General features: G+C 41.2%; 1 protein-coding gene across 1 annotated transcript in view; it reads right to left on the bottom strand.

Moving 5' to 3' along the window:
• The window catches only part of LOC138980177 (adhesion G-protein coupled receptor G6-like), a 46,516-nt gene that overhangs the window by 25,280 nt on the left and 2,246 nt on the right, over window positions 1-18,990 (bottom strand). The window contains exons 3-8 of the mRNA XM_070353007.1: window positions 12,514-12,535; window positions 11,203-11,366; window positions 8,399-8,573; window positions 7,137-7,297; window positions 2,024-2,186; window positions 684-797 (exon numbers count right to left, since the gene is read on the bottom strand). Of these exons, the coding sequence (XP_070209108.1) occupies window positions 684-797; window positions 2,024-2,186; window positions 7,137-7,297; window positions 8,399-8,573; window positions 11,203-11,366; window positions 12,514-12,535 (799 nt within the window). The remainder of the gene's footprint in view (window positions 1-683; window positions 798-2,023; window positions 2,187-7,136; window positions 7,298-8,398; window positions 8,574-11,202; window positions 11,367-12,513; window positions 12,536-18,990) is intronic.

The raw sequence follows: 18,990 nt of genomic DNA, 5'->3' as shown, positions 1-18,990 counted from the left end.
ATGAAGAAGTGAGCGTGAAAATCGAGCGCAAAACAGCCGGGTAAAAGTTCAGGGCGCTAAAGTACATTTGAGCCGAAATCGCACCCAAACTCCTGTTGACCTCATTTCTTCCCAAAATAAACATCACTGCTAAAATAAAATGCATTAAAACCAAGACAGTATCCAACCCAGTATCCTTAATTTTTGAAAGGCTAAGTGATTTACAACAAATGTCTTCTCACAATCCGTAACTTTGTCAAAAAATATTTGCAGAAGTTTCTCACCTCGCCTTGGCAGCCATCTTGGAACTGGAGAGACCCTACGCAGGAAGCAAGGTTGAAAGTTGGTTAACCGGTGACGTCACTCCAGTCGTACCGGACCGAGTTTTTGCGACCTCCGGTTCGACTCGAGTCACCTTAGTTGACGCTAAAACTGGCTCTCTGTGAGTTCGACTGAGCTTGACTAAATGTTGTATTTTCGCCTTACGCGACTTGTTAACTTTCTCAGGTTTTAACCTAATGTTTTGCTTACATGGTTACCCCGAACCGTAAAATACCGTTTACCTCACATGGACATAAACAATAACTATGTTGGCTTTATAAGGAAAATAGATTGCAGTAAAAGAGTGTATTAAATAGATTTACACAGTCCATATCTTGGAGGAAAGCACTTCAGTCATGCTGCCTGACTAACTGTGCGATTACCTCTGGTCGTTGTCAGGCTTCTTGGTGTTGAAGCTGTTGGTGTTGTCGACGTGGGTAGTGTCAGTATTTTTGACCTCGTTGTCAGCGCCGTCATCGTTGATTCCGTCGTCCCTGCTGTAATAACAGTTGGTAAAGTCGTTGCTATTGCGGTTTTTGTATTTGTCGTAGGTATTGTCGTCGTCGTTTTTGGTTTTGTTGTTGCCATTGTCGTTGTTGGGGTTGTTGTTGTCGTCGTCGTCGTTGTTGGTGTTGTCGTTGTTGTCGGTGTTGTCGTCGTCGTTGTTGGTGTTGTCGTCGTCGTTGTTGTCGGTGTTGTCGTTGTAGGTGTTGTCGTCGTTGTTGATGTTGGTGTTGCTGTTGTTGTTGACACTGTGACACAACAACGTCAACGTCATAAAAAAACATCACGATATGATTTTAATGGCGCAAAGAAGCTCGCAACTACACACTGATCCAGTTTCGATGACGGAGGATGGGGGTTTGTTAACTATCTTCAATTTGACAGCTTAAATCCTATTATTAAAAATGGACTAGTACTGGGGTTGCACTCAGAAATCCTGGCCAAATAATCTTGCAAAACAGCAGAAACGCTATATGGAATGTGTGTGCCACACGCCACCATTGGCTCAAAAATAGCATGCAGACAAGTTAACTGTTATGTGAGTACAATGGATGGACACGCTGTGTCCTGCCAGGTGATTTCACACTTTCTGTAATTATAGATGACGTGCGTGTGTGTGTGTGTGTGTGTGTGTGTGTGTGTGTGTGTGTGTGTGAGAGTGTGTGTGTATGTGTGTGTTTGTGTGTGTGTGTGTCTGTGGGTGTGGTGTGGGTGTGTGGGTGTGTGTGTGTGCGGGTGTGTGATGTGTGTGTGTGTGAAGGTGTGTGTGTGTGTGTGTGTGTGTGTGTGCGTGTGTGTTCGCGTGTGTTTATGTGTGTGTATGTGGGGGTGGTGTGGGTGGGTGCGTGTGTGCGTGCTTGGTGTGTTTGTGTGTGTGTGTATTTGTCAGGATTTTCCAAGGTGTGGAAGACTTAAAAATAGTGTCCTTATTTAGTCAAATAATAGCCCGTGGTCGACCATTTAAAACCAGCAATCGCAGCGAATGAATAACTCCGATGTGTATTTTATGCATTCTCTGCTCGATATAAAAACTAAATCGAAAATCTGCACATCGGAAACCACGACTGACCGGCAATGGATCGATAGCATCAAAGAAGACACACTGCAGTTAGTTGAAAAAAGCATAAACACACCAACCCACACACACACACACACACACACACACACATACACACACACACACACACACACACACACACATACACACACCACAACCAACCTTCCCCAGTGCAGTTGACACCAGCATCTTCGGAATGTTGGCAGTTGGATTGTTTCCAGGGATTGGCTTTGCAGTGACCAAGGTTCGACTCGGTACCCCGACACTGCACTTCATCCAGGTAGATAGACCCCGACCCCTGACCGTAGAATCCTTTCTCTTTGGCCTGCAAAACAGATATCAGTGAAACCCTCCTTTCAGGTCGATTTCATTTTCATTTGATTTCATAGTGAATTTAATGGAAGGGCGCTGGTTCTGTGCGACGCCTTAGTTTTCGAGATAGGTGTAACTGACGAAGAACAGGACGTCACATTCCAAAGAAGCACGGCTATGTTGCAGGTGGAAGCCGCTGAGATTGCATTTCTTCGGAAGGTTTCCGCAAAAAATAGATATTACACGATTTGAGCGAAACAGTTGAGAAGCAGACGATCTCTGAGATCTCCGTTCGTCTCGTGATAACGTTATTATTGTGTATGATAACGAGTATACAATTTGGTGTGTCAGTGTAAAATGTAAATAGAAATGTGTAATACAGACAAAGCAAACAAATAAACGTGTTTTTTTCTCGTGAAAATGTTGCGTTGTGTGGGTGTTTGGGTGGCCACGTGATGTACACAAAGCAAAGTGCGGGACGGACTCTGCTCTGTGCTGTAACACTGGCAAGTTCAAAACACGAGAAAAACGATTTCGTTATGCAGGCAGCCACGGGGGATGTATGTATTTTTCAAATGGTTGTAAAATAAGTCTTGTATTTATCACCGTACTCAGGCCCTGTTCGTTTTTTCGTCACACCTAAAACCGTTATTTCATGTGAGCGACGCAGCATTAATAGTCCTGCTGCTCCCAAAGAAGGCTCGCTTCATCCAAGAGAAAAGCTAGCAGTATGACATGAGTCACACTTCTCAGATGGGTGCGTTGTTCGGTGTATTCAGTCACCTGCACTTTTAAGGGAATGACCAAGGGCGTTTTCGTGAAAAAAATGGTGTCATGGATTGGGGTGAGGCATGGGTACCATATCCAAAACATCAAAGTCCGTTTTGGCTTGAATTTGAACTAGTGTCCCGAGGATGACAGGTCCAATGCTTTTGAAAGTGAGCTATAAGACCCTCGATCCTAATTATAAGAACGTCTAAAAATACAGGTGACTTTTTATATGAGCTGAGACTACACAAAACAAAGCATGTTGAGTGCCAACTATCGCAGACAACCGGGTCTAAAATCAAAGACAGTCTAAACATGAATTGAGTGAATTGTCAGATGTTTGGAACACAACCACACAAAACTCAGGGACTGTTCAAGGAAGATTAACAAGTCGCGTAAGGCGAAAATACAATATTTAGTCAAGTAGCTGTCGAACTCACAGAATGAAACTGAACGCAATGCCATTTTACTCGTAGCATCGTCAGGCCACCGCTCATGGCAAAGGCAGTGAAATTGACAAGAAGAGCGGGGTAGTAGTTGCGCTAAGAAGGATAGCACGCTTTTCTGTACCTCTCTTTGTTTTAACTTTCTGAGCGTGTTTTTAATCCAAACATATCATATCTATATGTTTTTGGAATCAGGAACCGACAAGGAATAAGATGAAAGTGTTTTTAAATTGATTTGGACAATTTAATTTTGATAATAATTTTTATATATTTAATTTTCAGAGCTTGTTTTTAATCCGAATATAACATATGTATATGTTTTTGGAATCAGAAAATGATGGAGAATAAGATAAACGTAAATGTGGATCGTTTTATAAATTTTTATTTTTTTTTACAATTTTCCGATTTTTAATGACCAAAGTCATTAATTAATTTTTAAGCCACCAAGCTGAAATGCAATACCGAACCCCGGGCTTCGTCGAAGATTACTTGACCAAAATTTAAACCAATTTGGTTGAAAAATGAGGGCGTGACAGTGCCGCCTCAATTTCACGAAAAGCCGGATATGACGTCATCAAAGACATTTCTCCAAAAAATGAAAAAAACGTTCGGGGATTTCATACCCAGGAACTCTCCTGTCAAATTTCATAAAGATCGGTCCAGTAGTTTAGTCTGAATCGCTCTATACACACACACACACACACACACACACACACACACACACACACACACACACACACGCACGCACACACGCGCGCACATACACCACGACCCTCGTTTCGATTCCCCCTCGATGTTAAAATATTTAGTCAAAACTTGACTAAATATAAAAAGACACCCACAGAGCTCCATCACCAAAAACATGATTTGTTTAGATGTGTCATCCACTCTCTTTCCAACTTGTATTTGATTCCTACAAAACCTTTGCTCAGACTCGAACAATAGGCATAAGTTACACATCCGTTCATCCATTGTATCGCGTGCTATCTCTTCGAGACAGGGTCAATGAATATGCATTCACCTTGTCGAGACGAGATACCACGCGATTTCATGGATAAATCGGTGTAACGTACAGGGTGATCCCCCCAAAAAATGCCACCCACAAAAACGCGAATAACTTCTACATCTGTTGACCGAATAACTTCATATTTAGTGTACATTACTTTCAGCTTATGCATGACCATTACAGCTGTGTATATGAAACAGTTTGACTTGCGTGCCATTTAAAAAAAGTTTCCATTTTCGGGAATCGACCCAACAGTACGAGGTTTGAAATTGAGCGGTGGCCAAATTAAGCCTTCCAGATTGTTACTTCTGGGAATATTCGAATGACATTGTAAACCATAACCAACATTGGAGAGTAATTACAGACAGAATAAGGGCTTCTTTTCACGGGGGAATGCGTTCATGTCAATGATGAATTTTGCGCGCCATTGTACAATTGTAACTTTACAACGAAGGGGGTCATTTTTCCAGTCTTTTGAGTTCAGCGAACAACTTCATAGTTGTTTTCCATGAACTTCAGTTTGTTCACGACCATTCCACACAGTTTCCAGACTGTAGGTTAAATAGTCCGACTTTTTCCGTCTCCGCAAAATGTGTTCCAAATGACACCTCCGGAATTGTCAATGACACCAACGCCTTCAAGTCTAGGATTGGCATTGCACCTGGCAGAAACTGTTTTGTTCAGGTCACCGATTATCTGGGTGGTGAATAAATAATCAAAAAGGTTAACAGTCTGAAGGATTTAAATTAGGTAAGTCTGGCTAACGCTCAATGTCAAACCTCGTTCTGTTGAGTCGACCCTCGTCCTTTGTTTCATCTTTATCGACCAAGGCCGATGTCTGCGGTTAAAAAGGATGTAACAAAGGCGATATGATCCACGAGGACCAACAAAAACAATGCTGGTCTGACAACAAACCATCAAACATAGTTTTTGATAGTGCAACAGTACGCACAATAACCGACAGGGAGCTGAATTTTTAGAATGGAAATCAGGGCCTCAAAAGGCGTCAATAGTTCAATCGATTGCGTCATAATTGAAAATGTGACGTCAATCGTTAACTTTACGTCGCTTTTCTTCAAGTCGAACAATGCACAGAGCTGCCATCATATTTGCGAGGTCAGTCACTTTTCAACATACCCTTTCTTGTACATGTACGTGTTTCAATCATTTTCGTTGCGCAATGTGCGATTGCACAGCTGCAAAATGACCGTGAGTCGGGGTAATTTCCAACACTGATTGGGTCTTTGATAATGAACATTAACTGTCGTTGTCCTCGAAAACACGAATCCAAAGCCGCGATGGTTCCACAAATCAAACAAATAGCCTGATTGGCTTTTACTTTGACAATCTACGTTTCACCTGAAAGCTCAAACCCATTCACCACCTCGATTTTGTTACATGGGGAACAGTGTTTTTTTGTTACCCAGCTGGTTATCAATGTAAACTCGTGAAAATGATGACAGGTCTATATAGCTATCGTAACACCTAGGGAATCAGCAAAGAGCAAGAACAGTTTTTGTCAATTGGGAAGTTGCTTAATGTAAACGCCCAGAGGATTTTCTTTTTAACCTGCTAAAAATAAAAAAATGGATAACTGAATAAACTACACTGAATAAATTGTCTGTCGTATCATGCATCTAATAGTATAGTTTAAAATTAACAATTAATTCATTAAGAAAGTCCACTTTGCACCAAAAGCCAGATGATTTGTTGTATGTGTCCAAGTGGAGGGCTGGACCCTGGGTAGATCAGATATAATTGGCGGATTTTCTTCTTGAATAACTGTCGTTGAAGACCCTGAAGACTTAAGTTATATGAAGTCTTATATCGCGCGCGTGTCTCCAGACTCGGACTCAAGGCGCAGGGATCTATTTATGCCATGTGAGATGGAATTTTTTACACAATACATCACGCATTCACATCGGCCAGCAGATCGCAGCCATTTCGGCGCATATCCTACTTTTCACGGCCTATTATTCCAAGTCACACGGGTATTTTGGTGGACATTTTTATCTATGCCTATACAATTTTGCCAGGAAAGACCCTTTTGTCAATCGTGGGATCTTTAACGTGCACACCCACATGTAGTGTACATTCTTCTTCTTCTTCTTCTTCGTTCACTGGGCTGAAACTCCCACGTTCACTCATGTTTTTGCACGAGTGGGTTTTTACGTGTATGACCGTTCTTACCCCGCCATTCAGGCAGCCATACGCCGCTTTCGGGGGAAGCAACATCTAACATGGACCATGCGGGGAACTGTTGCTGACAAACATGTGAGTTCCAAACATAATTTTATTTTACGTCTGAGTAGCAATATAAATACGATTGTGTTTACATCGTAGCAATAGGGCCCGGTATTTTGACTCGACTCAGTACAATACAACTTGTCGTCGGCATTGTCCTGGTCACGTCAAAAGATCGGGCCCTATTGCTACGCTGAAAAGACAATAGATGTTAATCCCATGTAAAAGCGTCGCCTGATCTAAGCTGTTGCGCAGACTCGTGTACACGGGAAAGACTAGCTGTGCCGTTATTTAATTCAACGGGAGCAGGGGCGGATCCAGGGGGTCTCCGGGGTTTCCGAACCCCCCCCCCCCCCCAAGCCCCAAAAAACAATAGTTAACAATGTTTTTTGTTTAAATAAAGAAATACATTTGAAAATAAAGAACAAATGATGGCTCAGATTGCACCAGATTGCTCCATTTTTCTTGTTTTTATCAAAATTTTCTGGGGAGTACTGACCTGTCCGGTGGTCCCGAGGCCAAGCTGACGACAGACCACTGTGGCGTCACGATCATCCCACCCGTCATCACACACAGTACCCCAGCTTTCCTCTGGGGACCTGCGCAGCTCCACCCGCCCTTCCTTCGTGCTGTTTCCTCCCTCCAGTCTGACCTCAACATCTGAAAGATCAACGTTGCACTATCATCCAGCACAAGGGTTTCCTCTTATTTGTCAAACTCTAGGACCTTCACACAGAACGTGAAACGCTACAAGGTGTTAACAAAAACGTGTAAACGCGTGTATGCGCACGATAAGATCCCAAGCTCAGAACGTAAGTGTCGAAGCTCGGAACACATGAAAACATGAAAGATCATCTCCAGAGGTACCAGCCCAAATGTCCTGTATTTACTTTACTTTATTTGGTGTTTAACGTCGTTTTCAACCACGAAGGTTATATCGCGACGAGAATGTCCTGTATATTTCCAAAGTACAGTTAGTGTACCAAATACCAAATATCACAGTAGGCTACACAGTTATGGTGTCGAAGACAGGGTGTGGCTTGGTGTGTGTTTGAATGTCACGCCATTTTCGTCAGTGCTAAACCAAACAAGGACAACTCCATGAGAGCGTGCTGCCTCGTACGAGCTTCCGATTTGGATCGTCATTCCTTCCTTTTTCCTCTTCCTCTTCAGTGTTTTGCATGAGTCGGCTTGTTTCTAGCATGAACTTTTTTTCCCCCGCCATTAGACAGTCGTACTCCGTTTTCAGGGGATGCATGCTGGTTGTTTTCGTGTTTCTATAAAACTACAAACTATGCCATTGACAACCGAGTTGATGTCTGCTGTCGCTCAGCCTTAACAATATGTTCCCAAAGCATGCGTTTCACCTTGCTTTCGAAAGCAATAAAGTACACATCCAGTCACACAATTGTACAGACAGGAATTAGTAAACGTGTCCTATTTTGTAGTGCTAGTATAAACAAAAAAAGCGACAGACAATGCTCATAGTCGAAACAATTGGCTTCGCTTGCAACAAGCTATCTAGAATCTGCGACATAAAGACACAATGACAAAATGTGTTAGCGCACTCCAGATTTAATCGCATTCACTGTATTTAAGTCGCAGATTATTTCGCTTGATCGACTGACACTAGTATACTTATCAAACTCATATAATCATGAATAGTATTATTCTGCATGGATTTGGAGAGGGCCTCCGTTACTAGAAATGCGAGCTGTATTACAATACATGCTGATCAGTAGTGTGTATTATAAGTGTTACCTTGCAAGGTTTCACAAGCCACCCCAACTTGCACGCCGTCGGAGCATTTATGAACTCCCCACTGTCCGTTGCACTGACCCAAGTTGCTCTCTTCCCCCTTACAGCTCACTTTGTCCAGAACGATCTCCTTCGATGATGCATCCTCCGAGGTACCTGCGTCGCTGACAGTGATCTCCTAATAACGTCAAAGGCAACAAGAATAAACATACATCACATAACAAAAATACCAAAAAGCACTGTACTCACGTTAGAATGACGAACACGGAACAAATAACGGCGACGTTTCAACCTCTTGGGTCTTCTTCAGGCACGAACAGATTAGTACACACACAGACATATGACATAAAACATAAGATCATTTATTGCCCATACAATTAATTACAATGGATGGAAAAGTGTGGTTCATCTGCTCTTAAAACAGCCAAAACAACATATGACAACAACCTTAAAAAAACCAAAAAAAGAACAATAAAACATACGAAGTAAGAACACCCAAAGAACTCCAGACAGGCACGTCCGCCACATCCATACTGCACACACACACACACACACACACACACACACACACACACACACACACACATACACACACACACACACACACACACACAATCACCCTCACACACACACACACACACACACACACACAATCACCCTCACACACACACACACACACACACACAATCACCCTCACACACACACACACACACAATCACCCTCACACACACACACACACACACACACACACACACACAATCACCCTCACACACACACACACACACACACACACACACACACTGAGTTGCTGGTAAGAGATAGGATCCAATGCATTGCACTTCTATCACAATCCTAAAACGTATAGATAATACAAACTTTTGGCCATAAAATATAAACAGTACATGCGGCATCACAGAGGGTTTCAAATTATTGTGATTACATACACACAACACACCCACACACACAGAAAGAAGAAGAAAGATGACAGAACAAACAGAAAGAAGAATCACTGACAGAACAACGACACTTCACAAACGAACAGGTGACCCATCACATAGGTCTGCTGTTAAATCCAGTGGTCTCTTGCGATAGTTGAAGACAGAAACCGTAAGCATGCTGTATAGGTCTGCTGTGTAAATCCAGTGATCCCATAGAAAAGACGAAGGCAATTAAAATAACATGCTGCATAATTAGGTCTGCTGTTAAATCCAGCGATCTCTCATGAAAGATGAATGCTAAAACAACAAACATCCTGCGTTGGTCTGCTTTTAATTCCGGAAATGTCAGACAAAAGTTGAAGGCAAGTTGAAGGCAAAAATAATACATACTTACGCTGCATATATGTGCTGCTAAATCCAGCGAATTCATACAAAAGGTGAAGGCAAAACAATACATGCCGCTTAGGTTTGCTGTTATATATATATATATATATCGGGTAATATCCCATAAGCTTCTTCTTTGTCTCTGTAATGCAACTATGGGTATATATGTTGTATTTTTCGGCTTCAATAAATACATAATGGGCTCAAAAAAATATATCATAGTACCGATTCCGGTTTGGCCGAGGAACTATACTTCTGCCTACCCTTGACCCTTCACCGAACATGTTTTAGTGGATTGATGAAGAGCATTGCTCACATGGCTAAACAAAAGAAAACACAACATGTGAATGTTAATTCAGTAAACAAAGCGTTTATCTTTACACTTTGGGTGCAATCGAGTAAAAAAAGAACAAAAGCGAAGAATCAACTGATAGTGACAGCAAACGAACAAAGGCAGTGAAATTGACAAGAAGTGCGGGGTAGTAGTTGCGCTGAGAAGGATAGCACGCTTTTCTGTACCTCTCTTCGTTTTAACTTTCTGAGCGTGTTTTTAATCCAAACATATCATATATATATATGTTTTTGGAATCAGGAACCGACAAGGAATAAGATGAAAGTGTTTAAATTGATTTCGAAAATTTAATTTTGATCATAATTTTTATATTTTTAATTTTCAGAGCTTGTTTTTAATCCAAATATAACATATTTATATGTTTTTGGAATCAGAAAATAATGAAGAATAAAATGAACGTGAATGTGGAGCGTTTATATAAAAATTGTTTTTTTACAATTTTCAGATTTTTAATGACCAAAGTCATTAATTAATTTTTAAGCCACCAAGCTGAAATGCAATACCGAAGTCCGGCCTTCGTCAAAGATTGCTTGGTCAAAATGTCAATTAATTTGATTGAAAAATGAGGGTGTGACAGTGCCGCCTCAACTTTTACAAAAAACCGGATGTGACGTCATCAAAGGTATTTATCGAACAAAAGAAAAACACATCCGGGGATATCATTCCCAGGAACTCTCATGTAAAATTTCAAAAAGATCGGTCCAGTAGTTTGGTCTGAATCGCTCTACACACACACACGCACAGACACACGCACACACATACACCACGACCCTCGTCTCGATTCCCACTCTATGTTAAAACATTTAGTCAAAACTTGACTAAATGTAAAAAGAGAGCAGAAAGGCAGAAAACCAGAATTCACAGCAATATGTACACATAATAGGCTTCAGTTGGTGAACAAACAGCAAATGCAAGCACACACACACACACACATACACGCACACGCACACACACACATACACACACGCACACACACACACGCACACGCATGCGCACACACACACACACACACACACACACACACACAGGGAGAGAGAGAGACAGAGACAGAGAAAGAGACAGACAGACAGACAGACAGACAGACAGACAGACAGACAGACAGATAGAGACAGACAAATATTAAAGACCCTGACCGTGCCACCACCAAGGTTGAGCTGGAAACAGACCACGTTGGACGCATTGTCACGCCAGTTGTCATTGCAAACAGTACCCCATGGCTCACTCTCGTTCCTCCGTACTTCAAGCCTCCCCCGGTATCTGGAGGGACCAGAGGGGCCAATCAGACGTATCTCCAGATCTACCCAGAAATATTCACATTGGAGAAAATCAGCTGGCTAGTCTAAAAAATGTAGGTACATTAGATGGTATAATAAGTAGTAATATCTAAAAATAAAAAATAAACAAGTCGCGTAAGGCGAAACATACAACATTTAGTCAAGTAGCCATTTTTCAGCAAGACCGTATACTCGTCGCATCGTCAGTCCACCGCTCATGCTCATGGCAAAGGCAGTGAAATTGACAAGAAGAGCAGTTTAGTAGTTGCGCTGAGAAGGATAGCACGCTTTTCTGTACCTCTCTTCGTTTTAACTTTCTGAGCGTGTTTTTAATCCAAACATATCATATCTATATGTTTTTGGAATCAGGAACCGACAAGAAATAAGATGAAAGTGTTTTTAAATTGATTTCGAAAATTTAATTTTGATAATAATTTTTATATTTTTAATTTTTAGAGCTTGTTTTTAATCCAAATATAACATATTTATATGTTTTTGGAATCACAAAATGATGGAGAATAAGATAAACGTAAATTTGGATCGTTTTATATATATTTTTGTTTTTTTACAATTTTCAGATTTTTAATGACCAAAGACATTAATTAATTTTTAAGCCACCACGCTGAAATGCAATACCGAAGTTCGGGCTTCGTCGAAAACTATTTGACAAAAATTTCAACCAATTTGGTTGAAAAATGAGAGCGTGACAGTGCCGCCTCAACTTTCACGAAAAGCCGGATATGACGTCATCAAAGACATTTATCCAAAAAAAGAAAAAAAAGTTCGGGGATATCAATCCCAGGAACTCTCATGTAAAATTTCATAAAGATCGGTCCAGTAGTTTGGTCTGAATCGCTCTACACGCACGCACGCACGCACGCACGCACGCACACACACACACACACACACACACACACACACACACACACATACACCACGACCCTCGTTTCGATTCCCCCTCTATGTTAAAACATTTAGTCAAAACTTGACTAAATGTAAAAAAAGAACATAATTATTTAAAAGACCGGAGTGTTTAACGTGGGTGAGAGAGTGTGCGTGTGTGTGTGTGTGTGTGTGTGTGTGTGTGTGTGTGTGTGTGTGTGTGTGTGTGTGTGTGTGTGCGTGCGTCCGTGTGTTTGTTTGAATTAGGAGAATAAACTTCACCCTTACCAAGGCACAGCCCGTCTCCAATCTGCACATAGAATCCAGTCAGTGAACAATCAACAAACACACACTGAACACCCACACACACACACACACACACAGACACACACACATACACACACACCCACACAAACACACACACACACAGACCCCCCCCACACACATACACCCCACATACACACACCCACATATACACACATACACACACACACACATACAAACACACACAAACACGCACATACACACACACACATACACACTCACACAGACACAACACACACACACACACACACACACACACACACACACACACACACACACACAACCATTAGTACTGGTTTTTTTTAGAAAATGTTTTTTTCAGATCTTTACCGATCCACATTATTTTATGGAGTTAATCTAGCCCATAATTATGATCGTACTGTTTTTGTGAAAGGGATCAGAGAGTTTTAAATTGTCGGTATACATTTGACATGATTGCTACTAAGATTACGTGTCGGCGAGGAATGTTGCTTCCGATAGCAATTAAGCTTGTGAACTTCCTTGTCTTCGGACTTTCTAAAGTTCCACTGATGGGTAAAAAAACCAACTATAATTATATCTTCTTCTTCTTCTTCTTGTCGATCACTCAGATGGAAACGCCGGTTCCCAGCGCAAATGTTGCCGTGCGCTGTAGGTCGTCCAGACTGCCATAGAGCTTTCCTTGCACCGTGGTCGCCTCTGCCCAGATCTGGCTCCTGAGGCCATCGTGTAGTGGGCAAGTCTGCAGCAGGTGTTCCGTTGTCATGCTGCCTGTTTGACAAGGGCACTGGTCTGACTGGCCAATTCTGAACTTGGTGAAAAGGTGGTGGTTCATTCGGTTTGGGCCTGTCCGCAGCCTGAATATGAGGACCTGCTCAGACCTTGTGTATGGAAAGCCGTTTGGCTCATAACCATTACACGCGTAATAAAAAATAAATACACGCGTAATAAATGATTAATACGCGTGTAATAAATGATTAATGCGCGTGTAATAATCATTTTTTACGCGTGTAAGAAATGATTAAATACGCGTGTAATAACTATTTCATGCGCGTGTAAGAAATGATTAAATACGCGTGTAATAAATATTTCATGCACGTGTAAGAAATGATTAAATACACATGCAGGAAATAGTTTATACGCGTGTAAGAAATGATTAAATGCACGTGGAATAAAAATGTCATACACGTGTACGAAATGATTAAATACACGCGTAATAAATATTTCATGCGCGTGTAAGAAATATTTAATACACGCGTAATAAATATTTTATGCGCGTGTAAGAAATAATTAATACACGCGTAATAATCATTTCATGCGCGTGTAAAAAATATTTAATACACGCGTAATAAATATTTCATGCGCGTGTAAGAAATAATTAATACACGCGTAATAATCATTTCTTACACGCGTATTAATCATTTATTACACGTGTATTTAATCATTATGCTATTCCATAGCATAAGAAAAAAGATAAATTACACGCGCATTAATCATTTATTACACGCGTATTAATCATTTATTACGCGTGTATTTATTTTTTATTACGCGTGTAATGGTTATGAGCCAAACGGCTTTCCATACTAGTGAGCAGGTGAAAGGCGTCGTTTATATAATTATATTAAAGGTGGGGGTTCAGGAACCCTCTAGGTTGAGTGTCCGTTTGGAGCCCGGCGGGCTATGAAATAAGGAAATGCTGCGACCTTTACATTCACAGTCCTTTTTTTGTTTTTGTTTAAACAGTTGCTCACTGTCTCAGATCAGCAATGTCCCATTAGAGTACATGTTTAGCGCTTCATACAATCATTCTTGTTTACATATTCGCGTTATTTTATTTCATTTGTTTTTCTTTAGGACTTCTGGAGAAAACAAAGTGTGCCTGCATATACTTAAGCCACAACCTTCGACAGTAAAGATGTATCATTCATATCTTGTCCTATATGTTAAGCTTCCCGGGCGTTTCCATGGAATAAAACCATCACCCCACTTAGACTCAACAGTCAACATCCGTGATGCTTTCTGTGTAGATTGGGACAAGTGTTATAAATACATTCTACACGGATGCAAGTAGCAGGCTGGGCAGACCTGACAAAGTCATGTTTACGTATAGGGCCTAAGTATGTCCTTCTGGAAAGGACTAGCTATCATGCCCTTAAGTAAGTATTGCCTCGCCTTGCTTGCCTTAAGGCGGTGCTTAATTGAGCCCGAAGTCGACTTCTCCAAGACTTTTCACCAAAAACGCAGTGCGAAAGCTTCGTGCGGCCAGCTTCGCGAAGTATATACTTCGCGTAGTCGACTTCGCCCAGTTACGGACAGGCTTTCACGTCGCTTCAAAGAATGGAGAAAGGATGTAATATATGTTATATATGTCGTAACGAAATCTGGTAATTGCCGAATTCGTGAAATCGGCAACCTATTTGCCGAATTCGTGAAATCGGCAATCGCTTGCCGAGAACGCGAATTCGGCAGGCTATTGCCGAAATTGTGAAAGGCCTGATTAAAGTTGTCGATTTCGTGAAATCGACAACTGATTTCACGAAATCGACGATTTTGTCGATTTCACGAATTCGGCAAATTTAAACAGGTTTTGGTACAACAGAATTTTCTGTAGCCGATTTATCACGAGTTGACTGAATAAATGAGATAGAGGAAGGTAAATCGGTGAATATGGTCTTGTGTGTGACTGCGTGTGTATCTATATATATATACGACTTGTGTCTGTGTGTCTGTGTGTTTGTGTGTTTGTGTATTTGTGTAATCGCCATGCACGGCCAAAGTTCTCGATGGATCTGCTTCAAATTTGGTGGGCTTATTCAGAGAGACCCCGGACACAACCTCATCGATGAGATATTTCAACACGTGCTCTCAGCGCGCAGCGCGGAACCGATTTTGGTTCCACCTCAGCTATTTTGGTTCCACCTCAGCTACCCGGGCCCCCATACCGACACACCATAGCCGCTACACCACATCACAACGCCAAAGTTCTCGGTGGATCTTTTTCAAATTTGGACACCGTATTCAGCTACACCCCGGACACAATATCATCGATGAGATATTTCAACACGTGCTCTCAGCGCGCAGCGCTGAACTCATTTTCGTTTTTGTGTTCATTTCACCATTATAAGTAACTCTTCCTTATCTTCTCCAGTGTTTGGCGTTTATCTCCCTTCCTTCGTGTGGCTTTCCCGTTCAGTTGTAAGTTACTACACTGCGCTGTCCACTGCGCTGAGCGTCTTCGCATATTCCCGGCGTTCTGTTACTGTTACTATTTTTAGAAGGTCAACGCAGTGTACAGAACGTAAATTGGGCCCGTAAATTATCCTCACTGTAAAAGTGCAAAGGTCGAATCAATTTATAGCCACGCGAAAAATACACTGTCATCTATCTCTCTATAGATACGGCTTCTCTGTGTTTTTGTGTGTGTGTGTGTGTGAGTGTGTGTGTCTCTATGTAAGCAACACCTGTGCATTGTTCAGTTCTGTTTGTGATGTGGTCTGGCGGCTTTTGTGTAATTTTATGTGAAACACTCAAGTCCTTAATGGCTCAAAACCGTAGGACTTTTAATATTAATTTTAACGTAATTTTATGTACTGGCCTTCCTTTGAGAAGCCATAACTTGCTCAGTCCTGTTTGAGTGGAGTTCGCCTCCAAAGGTGATTAACACGGTTACATTCGTCGACAAGGATGGGACTCGATATGGTCAGGAATGGCATTATGGCCACTGAATCATTTTCGTGCTGTTCCCATTCCACGAATCTGGGAGGGACCTAAGCTTGGCGGGTCCATTGTTCGGACCCGGCGAAGCCGGCGTACGGCTCTAAGTACTTCTTTCCGGCGAAGCCGGCTACCCGGCGAAGCGGGTATTCATTCTAGTATATATATATATATGTGTGTGTGTGTGTGTGTGTGTACGTGTGTGTGTCTTGCGTGGTGGCGGTGGTGGTGTGTGTGTTGCCGAATTCGTGAAATCGACAAAATCGTCGATTTCGTGAAATCGATTGACGATTACGTGAAATCCGTTGCCGATTTCACGAATTCGACAACTTTAATCTGGCCTTTCACGATTTCGGCAATAGCCTGTCGAATTTGCGTTCTCGGCAAGCGATTGCCGATTTCACAAATTCGGCAAATAGGTTGCCGATTTCACGAATTCAGCAATTACCAGATTTCGTTACGACATATATGTATCCACTACAATTGTAATGAAAAATGCATCGCCCGAAAGTGGCGTATGGCTGCCTAAATGACGGGGTAAAAACGGTCATACACGTAAAAAAAAAACTATTGCAAAGAAACACGAGTGTACGTTGGAGTTTCAGCCCATAAATACACAAGAAGACGACGACGACGACGACGACGAAGAAGAAGAAGAAGAAGAAGAAGAAGAAGAAGAAGAAGAAGAAGAAGAAGAAGAAGAAGAAGAAGAAGAAGAAGAAGAAGAAGACGACGAAGAAGACGAAGAAGACGAAGAAGAATGCAAATAACATAAACTGTAATGATGATATATTATTTATGTTGGTATGTGACTAAACCAGGTCTTTTAACTACAACTGGTGTATCCGGCTTACCTAATTCAACGCGTCGTTCTTCACGCGAAAAGTGCAGATTATAAATTAAGTGCACTGCACGCCTGGCATACTTAATGACACTTGAAACATAATCAGATAACACTGACAGCCATGCATATGGGCGAAACGTGTCTTGCTTCGCCTACTCGAAATATCTGTGTGACATTGGTCACATTCTAATGACTTCTTCCTCTTCTTCTATGTTCAAGGGCTGCAACTTCGACGATTGTTTCGTGTGTGGCGATTTTCCCAAGCTAATTAGGCAATCACGTGATATTGTTTTTTGGGGTGGTACCGACTGAGCTACATCCCTGCCCTATTGCTGCTTTAATATTAGCTAGTTTTAGAGAGGCGAACAAAGCCCACCACCACTTTCCTTTCGCCACCTCATTTTCTCTTGCCCGCTCGGATGCGCACACACAACAAAACTCAACAGCGCGTGTTGTACATTTCGCAGTTTAGACGCCAGAGACATTCTGTTCGCAAAAGAAGCGCTGACAACACATGTGCGATTAATTTGCAACCCGAACCTCTACTCATACAATGTATAACTGTTCAAAGTGAGACAGTTCACAAATTAAGGTCTGCTCTATAAATATAAGTATTCTGTTTATATTAGGGAAGAAATAGAACTTTAAAATCGTGAAGCGGCAATCGGCTCCTGGTCGCCATCTTTGATTTTCCCCAGCGCAACGTAGGCAAATGTATGCTACAGAAATCCAGTGAAAGATCAACTTTAGTGTCCACTCCAGACCTTAAAGTAGGAAGATATGAACAGTTAAAATAACAATCAGGTAACCTATATCCAATAAATTAAAGGTTTCCATACAGAAATAACCAAAACATGATTACATTGTCAACGAAAGTAGATTCGTAGAATCGCCCAAATCAACGAAAGTCGTTTGTGCTTTGGGTGTGAACTTCGTTTCACCGCCAACCGGAAATGACGTGTACGCAACATTTGTGATGTAGCACTTCCTTATATGGCACAAATCGAATGTGGTTGGTTGAAAAAAAGCTGTACCAAATAAGCCTAGTAACAAGGATAGTTTTAGGAATGAGAAACATGTTATCTTCATGACAAGGATCTTACCTTTAATACGAATTTGTTGATAATAAATGCAGAGGACAAGTATATCTGCAGTCACACTGTTGATGTCTTATTGAAGGAGGCGGAGGATGTTTTTTTTTAGTTTTTTTTTTTAGCTGCCATTTATCAATCAAAATGTTAGAAAATTGGGCAAGACATTATAATCATAGAGTGTAGTTTTCTGCTATGTGGGTATATTGTTGATGCATTTGTGAAGAATATTTTTAACCAATACATGAATGAGCTCTTTGTACACTTTAATTAATTTTTTTTTTAATAAATAGAGCTTGAACATGTTGCATGTTGTTTGGTCTTGTAATTATCTGGATCCTTACAGGAGGAAATAGTTGAAATCAATTAAGAACCCAATGTGTTCTCGTTTCATATATTCATTTACATATTTCAGGATCCAGATAACATATCATATCAACCATAGGAAAAAATACCAAGTGTGAAAAGTGAGTGTCTGTGAAAATAGTGTGTCAAAACCAACTCCTTATTTTGTGTTACTGAAAATAGCATATTTAGACAATATTCTTCACAATTGCTTCAAACACCTTTTTTTTTAACAACAAAATGCTCATATAGCAGAAAACTCTACTCTATGATTGATGTATTGCCCACGTTTCAAAGATTTTGACTGATAAATGGCAGTTAGACAAAAATAATAAAACAAAATTCACCCTCCGCAAGGTATAGTACTGGCCCCTTAAAGACTGAGAAATATATGTTTCTTCAGAAGAAGGACATTGCCCTCAATGACACTTTTGGGGGGGGGGGGGATGCAAAATGCGCAGTACACGC

Source organism: Littorina saxatilis, linkage group LG11 (assembly GCF_037325665.1).
Source record: "Littorina saxatilis isolate snail1 linkage group LG11, US_GU_Lsax_2.0, whole genome shotgun sequence".
Classification (NCBI taxonomy): Eukaryota; Metazoa; Mollusca; class Gastropoda; order Littorinimorpha; family Littorinidae; genus Littorina; species Littorina saxatilis.
This window is presented reverse-complemented; position numbering and strand designations above follow the sequence as displayed.